This window comes from Ailuropoda melanoleuca, chromosome 6, assembly GCF_002007445.2.
Source record: "Ailuropoda melanoleuca isolate Jingjing chromosome 6, ASM200744v2, whole genome shotgun sequence".
In the NCBI taxonomy this organism is placed as follows: Eukaryota; Metazoa; Chordata; class Mammalia; order Carnivora; family Ursidae; genus Ailuropoda; species Ailuropoda melanoleuca.
Genome location: NC_048223.1, coordinates 105,079,117 through 105,099,500, shown reverse-complemented (window position 1 = coordinate 105,099,500; position 20,384 = coordinate 105,079,117). Strand labels below are relative to the sequence as shown.

Sequence of the window (20,384 nt, the reverse complement as noted above, 5' to 3'; positions counted from 1 at the left end):
AAGGGAAGAAGCAAGATGTTGACCTTTCAGTCAGGTTATTCCTGAAGCTCTCTGCCTCCTTGAAGCAGCTGAGGGCCCATTTGAGAGGAATATAGTAATTAACGGCTTGGCGCTCTAGATTTAGGTGACGCCTGGCTTTAAGTCCCACTCAACTTTGCAGCCTGAGGCAAGTTGCTTCTCTTCATTTCCCTTTGCTTATCTGTAAAATGGAGCTGATGAGTTATTTGAAGCTTAAAGGAAATAATGCCTGCGTGGCGCCTGGAACAATGTCTTGCGAGGTGAGCCCACAATATTAACCTGTGCTATTGATATTATTAATATTGTAATTATTTGCCCCGGGCTAGGCGGTCCAGCACCCACTCCGAGGGGCCCGCCCCTCGTTTCGCTCACAGCTCTCCCATTGGCTGAGGCGCGGCAGCACTTCCACCAATCCACTAGCCTCGAGACGGAGCAGGTCTACAGGACAGAACCAATGGGAGCAGGGGTTATAGTCTCCTGGATACTGTGGTACAAGCGGACGCTTTGCGGGCGGTGCGGCGGGACCTCGGTGTAACGGCTGCAGACTCGGGCATTTCCTACCCGGGACCTGGCTGAGAAAAACACGGCTCATGGCGCAAGGCCGGGAGCGCGAGGAGAACGTCTATGGCACAGCCGGCGCATCCCTGTCCGTGAGGTGCGGCGACTGACCGCCCAGCGACTGACTTGGGTCTCCCAGAAACTTCCTTCTGACCTAATCTCCTCCCTACCCTCTTCTTCCTCCTATTCTTGAGACCTGCTCTCCCGGAAACTTGGACCTCTTCTTTACCCCCTAACGCTTTCCTGCAGACTTCCCTCTGTGACCTCGTTTCCATCCCCCGTCCGCATTTCAGTGACCACATCTCCAGCTGTTTGCACAACCACCACCCCTCCCCCCTTTTCTGCGACCCTACCCCTCTCTCACGTACCCACAATTGCTCTCCTCTCCTCATTTCTGCCTTCTCTTTCTGGCTCAGTACTCCGTTTTCCCTGACCTTTCATACATAACCTACCCCCCCACCCCCAACGTACACCCATTCTGCCATCCTGTTCTTGTCATCTTTGGTGACACCCCCCCCCAAGTTAGGGCCGTCTATCCCTTCCTTCTAACTACTATCCACTAACTTTGGAATTATTTGCACTTTTAGTGGTCTTTGAAAAGCATAAAGAGCTGCACAGATAAAAGGGGTATTTCTTTGCTTCCACATTTTAGGGTTTCCTACAGTATCTTCCACCGGCCCGCCTCTACTCTCCAGGCTCTGGAAGTCTCTCACCAAACTAGTGTCCTCTTTCCTTCCCCACCGTCTTTAAGCACAAATTTAGTATTTTTTTATAATAATTTTTTATTATGTTAGTCACCATACAGTACATTCCAAGTTTTTGATGTAAAGTTCCATGATTCATTACTTGGGTATAACACCCAGTGCACCATGCAATACGTGCCCACCTTAATACCCATCACCGGCCTATCCCAATCCCCCATCCCCCTCCCCTTTAAAGCCCTCAGTTTGTTTCTCAGAGATCATAGTCTCTCATGCTTCATTCCCCCTTCTGATTTACCCCCCCTTTCTTTATCCCTTTCTTCTCCTACTGATCTTCGTACTTCTTATGTTCCATAGATGAGAGAAATCATATGATAATTGTCTTTCTCTGCTTGACTTATTTCACTTAGCATTATCTCCTCCAGTGCTGTCCATGTTGCAGCAAATGTTGTGATAGCATTCTTTTTGATTATCTCCTCCAGTGCCGTCCATGTTGCAGCAAATGTTGAGAATTCGTTCTTTCTGATAGCTGAGTAATATTCCATTGTATATATGGACCACAGCTTCTTAATCCAGTCATCTGTTGAAGGGCATCTCGGCTCCTTCCATGATTTGGCTATTGTGGACAATGCAGCTATGAACATTGGGGTGCATATGGCCCTTCTCTTCACTACGTCTGTATCTTTGGGATAAATACCCAATAGTGCAATTGCTGAATCATAGGGTAGCTCAATTTTTAACTTTTTAAGGGACCTCCACATTGTTTCCAAAGTGGCTGTACCAACTTGCGTTCCCACCAACAATGTAAGAGGGATCCCCTTTCTCCACGTCCTCTCCAACATTTGTTGTTTCCTGCCTTGTCAATTTTTGCCATTCTAACTGGCGTAAGGTGGTATCTCAGTGTGGTTTTGATTTGAATTTCCCTGATGGCTAATGATTTTGAACATTTTTTCATGTGTCTGTTAGCCATTTGTATGTCTTCATTGGAAAAGTGTCTGTTCATATCTTCTGCCCATTTTATGATTTGTTTATTTGTTTCTCGTGTATTGAGTTTGAGAAGTTCTTTGTAGATCTTGGATACCAGTCCTTTATCTGTGGTGTCCTTTGCAAATATATTCTCCCATTCCGTGGGCTGTCTCTTAGTTTTTTTGACTGTTTCCTTGGCTGTGCAGAAGCTCTTTATCCTGATAAAGTCCCATAAGTTCATTTTATCTTTTATTTCTCTTGCCTTTGGCGATGTGTCGTGAAAAAGGTTGCTCTGGCCGATGTCATAGAAGTTGTTGCCTATGTTCTCCTCTAGAATTTTGATGGATTCCTGTCTCACATTGGTCTTTCATCCATTTGGAGTTTATCTTTGTGTATGGTGTGAGAGAGTGGTCAAGTTTCATTCTTTTGCATGTTAGCTGTCCATTTTTCCCAGCACCATTTATTGAAGAGACTCTTTTTTCCACTGGATGTTTTTTCCTGCTTTATCAAAGATTAGTTGCCCAAAGAGCCGAGGGTCCATTTCTGGGTTCTCTATTCTGTTCCATTGGTCTATGTGTCTGTTTTTGTGCCAGTACCATGCTGTCTTTGTGATCACAGCTTTGTAGTATAGCTTGAAATCCGGCAACGTGATGCCCCCAGCTTTGTTTTTCCTTTTCAACAATTCCTTGGCAATTCGGGGCCTTTTCTGGTTCCACACAAATTTAAGGGCTGTTTGTTCCAGTTCTTTGAAAAATGTCATTGGTATTTTGATCGGGATGGCATTGAAAGTGTAGATTGTTCTGGGTGGCGTAGACATTTTAACTGTATTTATTCTTCCGATCCATGAGCATGGAATATTTTCCCATCTTTTTGTGTCTTCTTCAATGTCTTTCAAGAGTGATTTGTAGTTTCTAGAATATAGATCCTTTTAAAGCTTATTTTTAAAATAAAAACTAAAGATAATAGAATGGCCCAGGATACACTCTGTTTTCTATTAGATCAAGCTCTTTTCTCTCTCTGTTGTTTTTACTTTTTCTTTTCCAAGTATTCAACACCCCAGAAATCCTTCTGAGACTTTCTCAGGTTTGATAAGAGGATTTGCTTCACTGAAAAACTTCTCTGAAGAAGGCTTTTAAGACCTAAGACTAAATTTCTATAGTGCCTGGACTCAATCTGGTCTCACAGCCAGCATATGTGTTCTTTTATCTTAGAAATTGTTTTGGGCAGAAAGGGGGTGAAAATAGAATAGTTGTGTTTCAAATATTTTGATGCCTTTTTGTTTGCTTTGTTTAAAAAAAAAGTATTTCAAATGTGTTATATTGATGGTGACATATTTTTTCTCAAAGATGGGTCCAAGGATTCCCTAAGCAGAACGTTCATTTTATCAACAACAGCACCATCTGCTATCCGTGTGGGAATTTTGTAATATTTATTAATATTGAAACCAAGAAAAAGACTGTACTCCAGTGTATGAATGGAATTGTCGGTGTCGTGGCAACTAATATTCCTTATGAAGTTGTGGCTTTTTCTGACCGGAGGCTAAGACCACTCATCTACATATACAACTTTCCTGGATTGACCCGAAGGAACAAATTAAAAGGTAAGCTACAAAACTCTTCATTTGCCGTAACTGAAGGATTTCGTTATGTGACCAAATCTAGTTCTTATAAATGAAGGGTGTTTTATGTTTATTTTTGTTTTTTCATAATACTCAATTTTAAAGAAGGAATCAGGCTGATCACAGAGAATTTCATTAAGTAGGCTACAGCCTGTGCTCAAAGTCTGTTTACCTTCAACATTGGCGTCACCTAGGAGGCCTGTTATAAATGCAGAAATGGCTCCCATCCCAGACCTAGTGGATCAGAATCTGCATTTTAACAAGATTCCCTGGGTGATTCATACGTGCATTAAACTTGGAAAGCACTGGGCTAGAAGACTATTACGGCACTAAATGCAGTTTAGTGCTTTTTCAGAACACTTTTTTTCTTTTCTAAGGATTTATTGAAAATCCAAGTAAATTGATATCATACAAGTTCTAAAGTCTCTGAGTCTCAGTTTCCTTAGGTGTGGGGGTAATGGTAGGATCTACTGTTAAGGCTGTAATGATAACAAATGAAATTATATATGTGTATATATATTTGATATATCAATTATATATGTCATGTTGACACATATATAAGTGATATGTCAGTGTGACACACACACATATAATATGTCAATCACTGTTACTCACCACTCATTATTATTGACTTACTCATAGATGTAGCTGACCCACAATGGGCTGCTGCACATGATTCCCTCCTTTAACACATCATGGGTAGAAAGCCCAGGAGAGCTTGAGGCTGGTCTTAGTTATTTAGGCTTATGGGTCAAATAAGTCTTTGGGTTAAGCCAGGGAGTTTATCTATAATTTATGACATTTTATTTGTGGGGAGATTTGTCTTCTCAACATATTAAAAACAACTTTTAAGGTGTAACGTGTTCATACATTGGTAACTGTCTATATGGACTGTAATTACTGTTCATCTTTAAAATTTCCTCTGTTTGCTTATTTGACTATAGTCCTGCCAAAGCAATTAAAAGTTAATTCAAACCAGTAGCCAACATTTGTATTAAATAATGAAACTCTAAATGCATTCACAATAAAATGATGACTAAGTCATCAAGGATACCTGTTGTTACCACAGCTATTTAGTATCAACCTGGAATTTCTAGCCAATGCAATAAAATATGGAACAGTAAAAGTATAGCTATGGAAAAAGAGATTATGGGTAATACAATAGTTTACTAGGACTAATAAAAGAATTCTGTAAGATGCTGGCTTCAAAATACGCACACAATTAGAAGATTTAAATACTAAGAAATGATTCAGTGATTAAGAGTGTGGTATTGGTGCAGGGATCACCATATCAGTGGAAAAATTGATGACTGTGGACAAGCTTGAATACATAAAAGCTGAGTATACTTTCCCCTCCTCCCCAAAATAGATAATATAGATTATATAACAATTTAACAATGATGTTAAGAAAACTATTTGAGGGGCGCCTGGGTGGCACAGCGGTTAAACGCCTGCCTTCGGCTCAGGGCATGATCCCGGCGTTGTGGGATCAAGCCCCACATCAGGCTCCTCCGCTGTGGGCCTGCTTCTTCCTCTCCCACTCCCCCTGCTTGTGTTCCCCTCTCTCGCTGGCTCTCTATCTCTGTCGAATAAATAAATAAAATCTTTAAAAAAAAAAAAAAAGAAAACTATTTGAGGGGAGCCTGGCTGGCTCAGTTGGTGGAACATCCGATTCTTAATCTCGGGGTCATGAGTTTGATTCCTCCCTTGGGTGTAGAGATTACTTAAATAAATAAATAAACCTTAAAAAAAACCAATTTGAACAAAAGTATCAACTTGGATATTCATGATATACTGTACATCAAAACATGTATCAGACAAAAATAAGAGTTCAATATAAACAGCAAACCCATTTGAAAAGTAGAAAGTTTGGTAGAGTATTGAAATGATTTCAGGATGGAGAAGAACTTTTCACAGAAAGGAAAAAATTAAAAATAGAAAAAATTGGCATAATTTGATTACATACAAATTTAAAACTTAAGAACATCAAAAATACCATGAAAAATTAATAGGCAAAAAATAAACTGAGGAAGATGTTTGGAACAAATATGAGCAAGTATTTTGAGACTGTTTATGAAACAATAAGCAAAAAACCAAGCGTCCCATTAGAACAGTGGAAAAAGTAACTGCCCAAAGCACAAAACCGCAGATGACCACAGTCAGCAAACATATTCTATCTCAATATTCACTTAAAAACTTGATGTTTGAACCAAGATGAGGTTTTTCTGCTTATCAAGATCATGATTTTTTAAAGCTGGTAACTGCTAGGCAGAGTGTGGTGGAATTGGTAGCGCACTTTCTTGCTGAAGGTGGGAATAATTTTTTTTTCTTCCATGTTTTTATTTAAATTCAAGTTAGTTGCCATATAGTGTAGTTTTGGTTTCAGGAGTAGAATTCGTGATTCATCACTTACATACAGCACCTCGTACTCATCACAGCAAGTGCCCTCCTTAATGCCCATCACCCATTTAGACCATCCTCCCAAGGTGTGAATAATTGATACAATCTTTCTGGGAAGTAAATATTACCATATTTGACCCCGTTAAAGTCAGTTGAACTAGAATTGAACTAGAATTCAATTTGAAGGAAATCAGAAATTCAGTTCAAAGATTTGTATGCATAGGAGTTAAAAGCACTGTCATAATAGAAGATTGGAAACTTCCTACATCTCCAGTAATATGAATATGGTTAAATAAGTTAAAACGTCTCATAAAGGAGTATTATACGAACATTAAAAATCACATTTTTAAGAATTATTAATGATAAAATGCTCAATATAATTTAAACAATAGGAGTAACACTGTATGACCTGTCTTGTAAATGAATTGTTATATATAATATTTAATCCATGATTGTTATAGCTATGAAAAGCAAAATATTTTTTTCAAAGTTATATTTAAAGAAAAAAATGTATATTTACATGTAAGCACAGACGAAAATACTAAAAATTTACCAAATTTGGTAGAGAGATTACAGAGGATATATTTTCTTGTAAAGCTTTTTGTGTGTGTGTGTGTGTTCAAATACCATGTATTTTTTAAATGAAAATAGTAAATAAAATATAAAATTAATAATCTTAAGTTATGAGAGGAAATGTCTATAGGAGGGATAGCAGATTATTCTATTGAGGCCTCTATCCCATAGAAAAATTTTTATTTTTGCATTGAATGCTCAATGAATACAAATTTTCTATGTTGAGCAGACTATGCTAAATGAATTCAATAAATGATGAAGTTTAGCATTTTATTGTGGTCAGTTAAAATGAGAAGAGCAAAAAAGCAGGAAACGACCATTAAAAGTACAGAGAACTAGCAACAGAGACATGAATGTCAAAAGACAGACATGGAAGAAGGCAGAGCTGGTACCTATGGAACCACACTGAAGAATAGCAGATAGAGGGGAAATCAGATCTTCATATGAAGGAGGGCAGGAGCATCCTCACCATGCACATTTTAAACATGTTGTTACTAAGACTTTTAAAGTTCTGTTTCATGTCTTCAACTACAGGGACAAATGAGAAAGAATTTTTTATAGTTGTTCCAAGAACTGGAAGATACTAAACAGAGAGCCAGCTGTAGCCCAAGGTATAGAGATCTGGAAGTAATCTAGAATGATTACAACCTCCCAAAGTATTTAAAGTTGTTTGAATAACTTTTCAAATTACAATGTTTCATATATTTATGGAATATATAATCCTTCTTGCGTCATTTCAATTCACATGGTACAGTATGCTCAGTTTTAATTGAAGTCTAGAGACAGTGACCTAATGGTCTTAATTCACTTTAATATCTTTAAATTTTTCTTTCTTTTTTTTTTTTTAAAGTAATCTCTATGCCCAACATGGGGCTTGAACTCACAACCCTGAGATCAAGAGTCACATGCGCTACCAACTGAGCCAGCCAGGCACCCCAACTCTAATGTCTTTAAAAAAAAGAATCTTAACTTTGCTCTCAGCTTTCTGTTCATAGTCTTAGAAATCAGCTAGGAGATCTGTTATTCCAAGAGCTAAATGCTTTTGAATTATGTGAAAATCATTAGATAAAGGAAATAAATTGTAAGACTAGTTAATCTGAACATGATAATTAAAGCCTTGTAATGACTTTTTTATCTTAGGCAACATTCTTCTGGACTACACTTTACTTTCATTCAGTTACTGTGGCACCTACCTGGCTAGTTACTCCTCTCTCCCAGAATTTGAACTAGCCCTTTGGTAAGTTACAGCATGCTGCAGAATTCCTTTCATTGGATTACATTTTAATCTTGTCCTTCTGGATTGTATCAAAAGATATAGATGTGAAAAATCTGGAACAAGTTAAAAATGGAAGGAATAGAAGTCCTGATCAGAAGGTTGAATATAGTTGCTACTTCTAGGCATAAAATTTGGCAGGGCAAAAGCTGTATGAAAGCAAAATTATCTTTTTTGTTGATGTGTTATAATATTTCCTCTGTTGGGTAAAGAATAATAAGTGTATAAAGTTTCATCTTTCCTTCAAATAAATGGTAGCTTTGAGTGGTTTGCCTGTTTTCCATTAGTGATGAAATTAAGATGTACTCTCTATTAGAGCTAAGTTGGGAGTAATTATATGTTAGAACAGTTATATGTTCAGAGAGAGTGGAACATTACACCACATTTGACAACTGTATGGGAAATACCTGTGGATAAGACACATCTGTGGTCTTTGCTGGGTCATTTCATAGGACCAACCTCAAAGCTGTACTCACTCTTCCATCTATAATATAAACTCCTTCAGCGGTGGTGGTGGGGGGCAGTTTTTCTTTTAAGGGGAAGTACAAACTGTTTTAGGAATGATTGAAGATATACCTTACACACAGCATTTCTTACCCAAAAATATAATAATCTAGGTTCAGAGAACCACATTTAGTTTATGCAGTTTCTTTTTTTTAAAAACAGCTTAAATTGAAGCATAATTGACATATTAAAAAACTGCCCGTATATAAAAAATATCATTTGATAAGTTTTGACTTGTGTATACACCCATGAAACCATCACTATGATCAAGATAATAAATATATCTATCACTCCAAAGTTTCCTTGTACCTCTTTCTTTCTTTCTTTCTTTCTTTCTTTCTTTCTTTCTTTCTTTCTTTCTTTCTTTCTATATTTATTTGACAGAGAGAGAGACAGCCAGTGAGAGAGGGAACACAAGCAGGGGGAGAGGAAGAAGCAAGCTCCCAGTGGAGCAGGGAGCCTGATGTGGGGCTTGATCCCAGGACTCTGGGATCAGGCCCTGGGCCGAAGGCAGACACTTAACGACTGAGCCACCCAGGAGCCCCTCCTTGTACCCCTTTCTGATCCTTCCTTATTGGCCCTTCCACACACACCCTTACACCATCCCTGCCCCATCCCTCAGCCCCTGCTCCCAGGCAATCATTGATGTGTTTTCTGTCACTCTGGATTTGTTTGCATTTTCTAGACTTTTATGTCCAGGGAGTCATCCATTATGGACTCTTTTTTTTTTGTCTGTCTTTTATGCTGCATAATTACTTTTTTCATGCAACATAATTATTTTGAAATTCTCTTATGCTGCCATATGTAGTAGTTCATTTCTTTCTATTTCATGGACTGAATATACCAGTTTGTTTATTCACTCACCTACTCATGGATAGATTAGTTTGCTGGGGCTGCCATTAACAAAGTACCACAAACCGAATGGCTGAAACAACAGAAATTTATTGTCTCACAGTTCTGGAGGCTAGAAGTCTAAGATCAAGGTGTAAGCAGGGTTGGTTTCTTCCAAAGGCTACGAGGGAGAATCTGTTCTAGGTCTTTCTTCTTGGCTTGTGAATAACTGTATTCATGTTCAAATGGTGTTCTCCTTGTATTTGGACCAGTCTTCAAATTTCTCCTTTGCATTTTATAAGGACGCTCATCCTACTGGAATAGGTCCACACTAAATGACCTCATTTAAGTTAGGAAAGACCCTATTTCCAAATACAGTCACATTCTGGGGTACTGAAGGTTAGGACATCAACATATAAATCTGGGGGAGGACACAATTCAACCTGTAACAGTACTTAAAGAATGAGTAGGAACCAACCTGTGAAGAAGATAAGGAAGAGGATTCTAAGCAGAGAAAAGGCATGTGCAAATGCCCTGAGGTCAGAGAAAATATGGCAGATTTGAAGATTTGATTAAGAGATCATAATGGTGGCAACCAGAGATTAGCCATGAGAGGCAAATACCTAGAAGTGCAACTTCTGGGTTGTAGGGTAGGTCTATTTTTGACTTCCTAAGGAAGCTCCATATTGTTTTCCAGAGTGTCTGCACCAGTTTGCGTTCCCACCAACAGTGTAAGAGGGTTCCCCCTTCACTGCATCCTCACCAACACCTTATTGTTTCCTGAGTTGTTTAAATTTTAGCCATTCTGATTGGTGTGAGGTGTGGTATCTCATTATGGTTTTGATTTGTATTTCCCTGATGCTGAATGATGTTGAGCATTTTTTCATGTGTTTGTTGGCCATTTGTATGTTTTCTTTGAAGAAATGTCTGTTCATGTCTTCTGCCCATTTCTTGATTGGATTATTTGTTCTTTGGGTGTTGAGTTTGGTAAGTTCTTTATAGATTCTGGATACTAGCCCTTTATCTGATAAGACATTTGCAAATATCTTCTCCCATTCTGTCAGTTGTCTTTTGGTTTTGTCAACTGTTTTTTTTTTTTTTTTTTTGCTGTGGAAAAGCTTTTTATCTTGATGAAGTCCCAATGTCCCAATAGTTCATCTTTGCCTTTGTTTCCCTTGCCTTTGGAGACATGTCTAACAAGAAGTTGCTGTGGCCGAGGTCAAAGAAATTGCTGCCTGTGTTCTCCTCTGGGGTTTTGACGGATTCCTGTCTCACGTTTAGGTCTTTCATCTGTTTTGAGTCTATTTTTGTGTATGGTGTAAGGAAATGGTCCAGGTTCATTTTCTGCATGTGGCTGTACAGTTTTCTCAATACCATTTGTTGAAGAGACTCTCTTCTTTTCCATTGGATATTCTTTCCTGCTTTGTCAAAGATTAGTTGAGATGGAGTAATATTTTTAAAGCCCATAATTATTTTGCTTCTTAGAAGAGTATAATGATAAGCATAATTATTAATAAATTTGATACTTAACATCATGGACTAAATAAATTATATTGTGAATTAAGACTCAGTTTATGTCAATTGTTTTCAAATACTTAGATAAATGTTCTCAAGATGTGAAATTCAAATGAATTATTTTTTATAAAACACAATTTCCCTCTAAGGAACTGGGAATTAGGTGTCATTTTGTGCAAGAAGTCACAACCTGGTATGGATGTAAGCCAGATGACTTTTAACCCTATGAACTGGCACCAGCTGTGCTTATCAAGTCCAAGTGCGGTGACTGTGTGGACCATTGAGAGAAGTAATCAGGAGCATCATCTCAAAGCAGAGTAAGAGACTGACTCACTACACGGCAAAGTGGTGGTTTTAGTTTGTATTCCTGTAATGTGACTGCATCAATTCAATGAATTAACTGGCTTTATATGTACATACTAAACATCTTATGTTATAACATCTTTCAACATATATAATTACCTTGGAGTGGTTGCTTGCATTTTGAAAGGATTCTTTATGACTTGATTTCTCTCTCTTTTTTTTAAATTTTATTTATTTATTTGACAGAGGAGAGCACAAGCAGGGGAAGCGGCAGGCAGAGGGAGAGGGAGAACCAGGCTCCCCACTGAGGAGGGAACCCAATGCAGGTCTCGATCCCAGGACTCTGGGATCATGACCTGAGTGGAAGGCAGATGCTTAACCGACTGAGCCACCCAGGCACCCCATGTGACTTAATTTCTCAATGAGTTTCTTTTCTTTTCTTTTCTCTTCTCTTTTAAGATTTTATTTATTGGACAGAGAGAGAGATAGGGAGAGAGGGAACACAAGCAGGGGGAGCATGAGAGGGAGAAGCAGGCTTCCCGCTGAGCAAGGAGCCCTATGTGGGGCTCGATCCCAGAACCCTGGGATCATCACCTGAGCCGAAGGCAGCCGCTTAACGATTGAGTCATCGAGGCGCCCCAAATGAGTTTCTTTTAAATATCAAGTCATCCTCAAACTTTTCCCAACATGGTTTAATTTACCAGAATTTGATTTGCTCTTGGTATTTCAAAACATGCCTATTTATAGAAAGGATAGTTATGAATTTTGATCCTATTACTCTGATGCCCAATTGGAATCTCAAAAATAAAAAACTTTTAGATATAGAAAGCATATAGATTATTCCTTCAGCCACATAATCTATAAACAGAAGGGTAGTTGCATGTAGTGGGGTCATGGGAGTTACTTGCTTAAATAGAACTGGGTCGAAAAGAAATTTTATGACCAGTGTCCTGGTGATTGATGATAATGGTGTGTTTGTTAAAGAGAGTTCAAAGACTCAAGGTGTCTCTAAACTGACCATTCTCAGTGTATTCCACAAAGTTAAAGACTATGTTGATATTGGACATGTATATCCTTGAAATTGCAATTTTTGAAAAGTTGCCTTCTTAAGAAAAATGTAAAGTTGTCTAACTGGAGAACCCTAAAAATGACACCTCCTTTTGGTCAGTACTCTTTGTGTCTTAATTTCTTTTTTATAAGAACCCAGTGAATACTCAAATCTGTCTCTAGGCAGAGGCATTCATAAAATGGGTAATGTTTCTATCATATCCTTGCCAGGTGGGCAAATAATTTATCCCAGCCTTCTCTCCTTTTGCTTGCCTTGAATATTCTCCTCTAGTTCTGAGTTGAGTTGTGATTTTTCTATAAGCAACTAAAGTGAGAGGCAAAGTGAGTGGATTGTCCTGGTTTAGAAAGCAAGCAGGATTAGAAAACACTCAAGACTTAATTCTGAATAGTAGATACTGTTTTTACATGATAGTTTTAAAAAATTATTTATCATACATAAAACATAACCAAGGAAAATTTGAATTTAATGCATAAAGATGTGAATTCTGCAAACATCCCTTTATAACCATATTATGGATTAAAAGTAGACATATGGCAGATTTGAAAATGAATTTTTTTTAATAAAAAGATTGATTTATTTATTTGAGCGGGGAGGGACGGAGGAAGAAAGAGTCTTAAGCAGACCTTCACATTGAGCACAGAGCCAGACTCAGGCTTGATCTCTCAACCCTGAGACCAGGACCTGAGCTGAAACCAAGACTTGGATGCTTAACTGACTGCACCACCCAGGTGCCCCCAAAATGAATTCTTGTTATCAGAGGTTGCAAAGGTAGCTGAATACAACCTACATATACAGATGGTCCTTGACTTAGGATGGTTCCACTTAAGATTTTTCAACTTTAGGGTGATGGCAACATGATACACATTCAGCAGAAACTGTATTTCAAATTTTGAATTTTGACCTTTTCCCAGGCTAGAGATATGTGTTATAATACTCTCCCGTGATGCCAAGCAGTGGCAGCTGCAGCTTCCCATCAGCCACGTGGTCAGAGGGTAAACAGCCTATACACTGACAATCATTCTATACCTTTACAACCATTCTGTTTTTTATCTTCATTGTAGTATTCCATAGATTATTTGTGATAGTCACTGCTTTATTATAAAATAGGCTTTGTGTTAGATGATTGTGTCTAACTGTGAGTTGGCAACTAATGCAGTTTGCCCAACTAATTAAGTGTTCTGAGCACATTTATGGTAGGGCTAGGCTAAGCTATGATGTTCAGTAGGTTAGAAGTATTAAATGCATTTTGACTTAGGATATTTTGAACTTATGAGGGGTTTATTGGGACATAACCCCATCATAAACCAAGGAAGATCTATATGTTTATTTTGGCCCACATTGATTTTTATTTGAACTAATTGTCAAATTTTAACATTTGAGAGATTTCTCATAAATATCCAGATAATGATAGTTTCTTGAAATTTTGGAACCAGAATTCTCAACAAACCCTCTTGGCTGGAACTGAGTGGCACCTATACCACCTTTAGGAGGGAACACACTTTCCCATTTGCTACAGTCCCCCACCTGGCCACAGCTCATTTGCCTGGTCCTGCCAGTGTTCAAACGTATAATTCCTGGGGCGCCTGGGTGGCTCAATCGTTAAGCATCTGCCTTCGGCTCAGGGCGTGATCCCAGAGTCCTGGGATCGAGTCCCGCACCAGGCTCCCTGCTCCGCTGGGAAGCCTGCTTCTTCCTCTCCCACTCCCTCTGCTTGTGTTCCCTCTCTCGCTGGCTGTGTTTCTCTCTGTCAAATAAATAAATAAAATCTTAAAAAAAAAAGTATAATTCCTGCTTTAGATATTAACTTTGAAAAATTTTGAAAATTCCTATGTACTTAATTTATAACTGCACTATTGTCCTTTTGTAATATATATTTTTAAATTTACTCTTTGGCATTTATCTGGTTTGTTTACTTGTTTGTTTTTTATAAGTTACAATACCTCCCCACCTTGTTTATCACCAACATGTAGTAGTTATATCAGTGACTAGTTTTTGTTAATCTGATTATTCTAATTTCTCTTTTTTCTAAAGGTCAGTAAAACTACCTGTGGAAGATGGGTCATTTTTTAATGAAACAGATGTCATTTTCCCCACCTCATTGCCCAAGGATCTTATCTATGGACCTGTGCTCCCAGTGTCAGCCATTGCTGGGCTAGTAGGAGAAGAGGCAGAAACTTTCAGGGTAATTACCTGGCACCTCCTCCTGTTTGCTTATTTGAATCTCATAATCATCCCTTGAGACATGCAGGATAGAGAGGGTCATCCCGGTTTGCAATACAGATTAGCCCTGGAGATGACAAGAAATGAAGGCTCTGTAGTTTTGAGTTTGGTTAACTAGAAGAATGGCACTGATAACAGAAAGAGGGAGCCCAGACCTGATTTCAGTTTTGGACATATTGAATTTGGGGTTATAGATGCCAGGTGGAAGTTGGGCAAGCAGACCTATTGCGGGGGTGGAGAAGGTAGGGTTGAAGACCCCGATACCAGAGTCATTACCACATAGGGGTCAGTGGAGCACTGGAGTGGGGGAGGGATGATAGAAAGGAGAGTCAGGGTGTCAGGGGAGAGAGCCAGAGAGGAAACTGATTTGCCAAGAATCGAGAGTTAGAAGATGACTCTGACAAGGAACACAGAAGTAGGAACAAATCCAGGAGAAAAGGTGGCAGCCATGGAAAATAGTGGAAGAAAGTTTCAAATGGGAGTTTGTTAACAGCTACACACTCACTCATTCAACATATTTATCAAGCTCCTCCTATGTAGCAGGCACTGTTTTAGGCAGTGGGATCATATGATGACCAACCAGGCATAACCCCTATCCTTGTATCAGGGAGACAGCAACAACAACAACACCAAAGGTAAAGACGTACATTAAATCATTACAAAATGTGATAATTGTAATAATGGGGTAAATGGGAGGAGGGTGGAAGTGAGGAAGAGATTAACATATGCTGGTCAAGGAAGGCCGCTGGGGAGACAACACATACCCTAAGATTTGAAGGACAAGGAGGCTCAGTGCTACAAAGAGGGTCAAGAGTGTTCAGGCAGAGGGTGCTGTATGTGCAAAGGCCCTGGGGGAAAGAAAATAAATCTGTGTATTTGAGGAACCAAGAAAACCTGTGTTGGCTGAAGCTTAGTAAACGAGGGGGAGGTGCAGGTGCAGGTCAAGGGTAGGCAGGGAGCAGAGAGAGCACGGGCAAGTCCTTTGGGAAACTGTGAGGAGCTTGATTCTGCTCAGCCTGTTCAACTTCTGTTATGCTAATATTTGTGTTAAATCTCCAAGCCAAGGATAAAGGAAGTAGAAGCTCCCCAATGTTTTGGCCGCTGCAGAGAATTAAACTACAGATGTTAAACATAACTCAGTGTGGTAATTAGTTTATTAAAAATTTCTGGCAAGAGAAAAGGTTGTGTCTGCTCTTAGTATTTCCTCTAAAGGATTATCATTGTTCACTTTTTAAATACAGAAAATGACCAATTCCTTTTAATAGCACAAATCCTAGCCTTAGAAACACCACCACACTCAGCCACAATGGGGCAGCAAAGTAAATACAAGTAGATGGGCTATCAAGGTTTACAACGTGGAAAAAAAGCTTCTGTGTTTAGTATTTGATGCCTACAAACCCACATTTTCAACTATCTAGAATCTTTTCTTCTGCCGTATATTTCTGTAGGTGCCCCCATCTTTCACATTTTGCACAACAGGTTGAACCCCACATAAAATATGTAAAATTAAGGCATCTGTCTTTGTCATTTGAAAAATGCTATGAAATGCCTCCTTTAAATACTTAAATATGGAGTCACCATTTTTTAAAATGCTCATAATAAACAGACATCTTTGTTTCCTAGGACTTTTGTAATCAGTGCATTTTAACCTTTTTCTGAAAACAAATTTAATGCTAAAGTCCTACATTTCAAAATCACATGGGGAATGTGAATAAAGCCATATACTTTATTTTTACATTAGAAATTAATTTTTCCATTTTTTTCATCTTATAGATAAGGTGAGGAAAATGGCTAAAACATTGATTAATGTCTATACAGTGAGTGAAAGCATAACCAAAAATAGATCTCAAATGTCTTGATTCTATTCTTTCCTTTGAATGACATTTCATGTGACCTGTGTACCAACCAACGGCAAAGAAATCAGTAATGAACTGATCTACATAACAGTCTTAAAAATTAACAGGTTATGGACTTTTACAAAATTACAAAGATTAAATGCTCCCATTATGTCTTGTAGCTAACACTATAAGCACGCTATAGGCCTTTAAATAGGCCTGTGTCACATTACACAACTTATTTAAGGCATGAGAAACAGTATCTAGCAGTAGCATGGGGAAAATCAAAGGCAGATGTTATCTGGACAGAAACTGGATCCAAGATAATGAATTTAATCTCAAGTGTCCAGTTTTCTTTTTCCATCTACCTTTTTTTTTTTTTAAACAGAATTCACTAAATGGGAATTCCTTTTATAAACTGAAGTTTCTGAAACATATTTGGATACTTGCATTTTTTAAAGCAATAATATTAAGTTGGATTCTAATTTTTCATGCTTGGTCTTCAAGTGATCAAATGTTTGGTTTATGATTCTAGAGAGCTAAACAATGAGGTGGTGTTATCAACAAATATTTTAAAATAGTACTATTGGCACATTTTTCTTTTAAAATTTTTAGAATTAAAAATTATTGTTTCTGTTCACATAATGCGTATTATATCACATTCATTTTTAAATGGCACAGAACATATTTATTGATGAAAGAGAGTAATAGAAAGATAAGCCCAGTTTTATCTTAAAGAAAGAAAAGTCAAACACAATACTAATTTAACATAATAAGGCCAGAAAAATCCAGTTTTAAATCTTCACCTTCTGTTGCATATACATAGATCTACCATGTGAGAACCAGATATGTGTGTTTTTTAAAAGATTTTTGAACCCATTGCCATAATGTAAGAGTCTGTCCCTTTGTGATATGTAGCCTAAGGTTAGATGTCATCAAGACAACCCAAGAAACTTAAATAATGGTGATTAAATAATGCCGTTCGGTGAGTAACTCTTCCCTATGAGTCAACTCTCAATTAGATACCACAAAAATGTCATTAATCAGCAACAGTTTAATCCTTTTGGGTGGTCCCTCCCCCCTTTTTTTGGCCCATAGGGTGGCCAGGTTATTAATCAAGAATTTATTTGCTAACAATCCAAGGCTATGAGGGCATGAAATAGATCAATCATTGACCAAAGTCAAATATCCTTTTAAAGAATTATCATGGTGACTGCTGCTATGTATGATTTTTGTCTTAGTCATATTTCAGGGTCCATTCCAAATGATAATTCTCTCTCCACACTTCCTTCACTCCTCCAAGAAGAACCAAGTGCTTTCTCATCAATTCTCCCACAGTATTTAAACACCCCTCTGCTTAACCTACCATGTTTTCTGATTCTGATATTTGTTGATACTACTTCTTCCCTCAACAAGTGATCATCCTATTGAGAAGAGGGATCCCTTAGGACTTGGCACAAGTCCTAATTGTTGGTATATAACCAACATCCAATAAATGTTTGTTTAAATATCAATTACATAACAAATTTATATCTGTTGGGAATCTGGTAGAAATGATTACTTTGACAGCTCCGTACCTGCTTTACCTTGAATCTATGAACCAGTCCTAAATTAAAAGAGTAGTATATAATACATTATTCAAATAATTTTTTATTAGAAAGGTGGCTTGCATATATTGAGTTTTTAATGGAAAAATGACTGTTTGTATAGAGTTGCAGTATTCCCCAACTTCTGCTTTCCTTTTTTCCATAGCACTTTTCAACATATAATCTTCTATATATTTAACTTCTTAACTTATTTTTATTCTGTTTCCACTCACCAGGATGTAAGCCCCATGAGGGCAGGGATTTTTTTGTCTGTTTTGTTCACTGCTACATCCCTCTGCCTAGAACAGTACCTAGAATATAGTAAGTGTTCAATAAATATTTGTTAGATGAATGAAAAGGTGATCAAAAGAATGCGATAAACATGGAGCTCTCAAGGCATTTAAAAATTCTGTTACTTTGGCCAATAGCTTATTAAAAATGTTTTCTGTTCCAATGGGTATAGGATCCTAAAGAAAACAAAAGCATTATGTTATAGCTAATGTAATTCTAAGTAATGCTATAGCATAACAAAAAGCTTAGATAGTACTAAATGTTATGTTCTCAATATAAATAAGTAAACTAGTATGTTTGACTTGTTTAAATAGAAAGGAAAGAGTGCTGTTATTATGATATTCTGAATTCAGAATTTTAATCAGTGCTGTGGGGAGCACATGCCCCAGAAAGCTGCCGCAGCTGCCTTGACCTCCAGGAAGGAGAGCAGGTAGGCCTATATGTAAAAGGAGACCTGCTCCATGCTGACAAAGGGGGCCCTCCCCTGCCAGACATGAGTATTTAAGGCTGTAGGGGACATACCACTGAGGTATTACAGTCTAAGGCAGAGATCAACAAACCACGACAGGCTTTTGTTTGCCCCCAAGCTAAGAATGTTCTTTTACATTTTTTACAACGGTGTTTAAAAATATAATAGGGATATGTGACAGAGACCTATGTGGTCTACAAAGCCTAAAATATTCAACTGCCTCTTCCTTTACAGGAAAAGTTAGATCCTTGTCCGTATTATTTTTACTCCCCAAAGCCAACTTTTCTTTTAGGCACATTCCATAGATTTTGTGCATTTCTCTCTGAGTTTTCCATGGTATCAAAATCACATAAGATGTTTCATGAACCACATTAGAGAGGCCACCAGAATCAGGCAAGTGTCCTCTTCTCATTTCCCATAAAAGCTAACTAAGCAAAGGATCTAGGCCAATCTCTCCATAGACACTCAAGGAAAATCATATCCAACCCCCCTGCTGGATCAGGAGGGTGAAACATTGATGAAAGTCTTCCTCAAAAAGGGTGATTTTAGCTAGACAATGTCTTTCTTAGATTCAGGACACCAAAAAACTGTACCAAGAAACAGTGTAGAAGTTACTATTCAAAATTTTCATGAAAATCTGTGGCACTAGAACTCCAAATGTACTGGCAAGACCATCTTATTCTTACTGAATTAAAATAGAGATAAATGGAACAAGAAAGGAGACATTCACTTAGCTCTTGGCAAATGGTGGGACCAATGAATGTATGTAGGTCCATAGTCATTTGTTTCTTTCTGAAGTTATTCTGTTGGGTATTTCTCTGGCTCTTAAACCATGCATGCTGTCTTAATACAGGGTTTCTAATTTTTCCCTAAAGCCTAAAGATGATCTCTTTCCTTCGCTTCACCCATCTATGCATTGCTGGACTCCAACAAGTGACCTCTATGTTGGCTGTGAAGAGGGTCATCTTTTAATGGTTAATGGTGAAACCTTGAAGGTGACTCTACTTACTAAGATAGAAGACACAGTACCAAAGGGTGAGAAACTGCTTTACCATTATTCCTAGAAGTGTAGCCATTGGTGATGGTTTTACACTTGAAAATGGGTGTGTGTTCCCTATTTTTCTCCTTCTTAGAGCCATCTTTGATCCTTTCTTTCCTTTATCCCATAGTTAGTTACCAAATCCTGTGGGTGTTCCTCATTGCTAGTATTTATTGACTGTTCTGTGCTCTAGGCATTTTGCTATACTTTGTGTATTTTCATGTAATCCTCAGAACACTTTATAAAGAGATACATTTTCATCTCCATGAGACAGATGAAAAAATGGAAGCATTGAGAGATTAAGACAAATGCCCAAATTCAGGTAACTAGTAAACTGTGGAGCTGACTCCTAAACCCAGGCAGTAAGACTTCAGAGTCCAAGTTCTTAGCTCCTATGCTGTATCCTTTCCCATGTATATGCCTGTTCTGTTTAATCAGCAAATTATGCCTTTTCCTGCTCTCCACCCTTCTCAAGGCATTTTTTTCACAAGGACTTTATCTTTTAACTGCCATCTTGAAAATTACCTTTGTGTTCCTTGGTTAGAATTTCTAAGAGAATATAATCTATTCTCCTTAGATCTGGTATCCATTCCTGGTCCCATCAGCTGTGGCCAG

The 20,384-nt window shown here is 38.0% G+C and overlaps 1 protein-coding gene across 3 annotated transcripts in view; it reads left to right on the top strand.

Annotated features, from left to right (window-relative positions):
* The first annotated feature begins 516 nt into the window (after positions 1-516).
* CFAP43 (cilia and flagella associated protein 43) overlaps positions 517-20,384 on the top strand; it is a 101,864-nt gene continuing 81,996 nt past the window's right edge. For 2 of the 3 annotated variants that reach the window (XM_034663241.1, XM_034663240.1), the window contains exons 1-6: positions 517-673; positions 3,590-3,843; positions 7,975-8,071; positions 11,107-11,274; positions 14,361-14,511; positions 19,606-19,765. In XM_034663241.1, coding sequence (XP_034519132.1) covers positions 609-673; positions 3,590-3,843; positions 7,975-8,071; positions 11,107-11,274; positions 14,361-14,511; positions 19,606-19,765 — 895 coding nt within the window. In that variant the 5' untranslated portion in view covers positions 517-608. The remainder of the gene's footprint in view (positions 674-3,589; positions 3,844-7,974; positions 8,072-11,106; positions 11,275-14,360; positions 14,512-19,605; positions 19,766-20,384) is intronic. The other variant, XM_034663242.1, reaches the window with a different exon arrangement.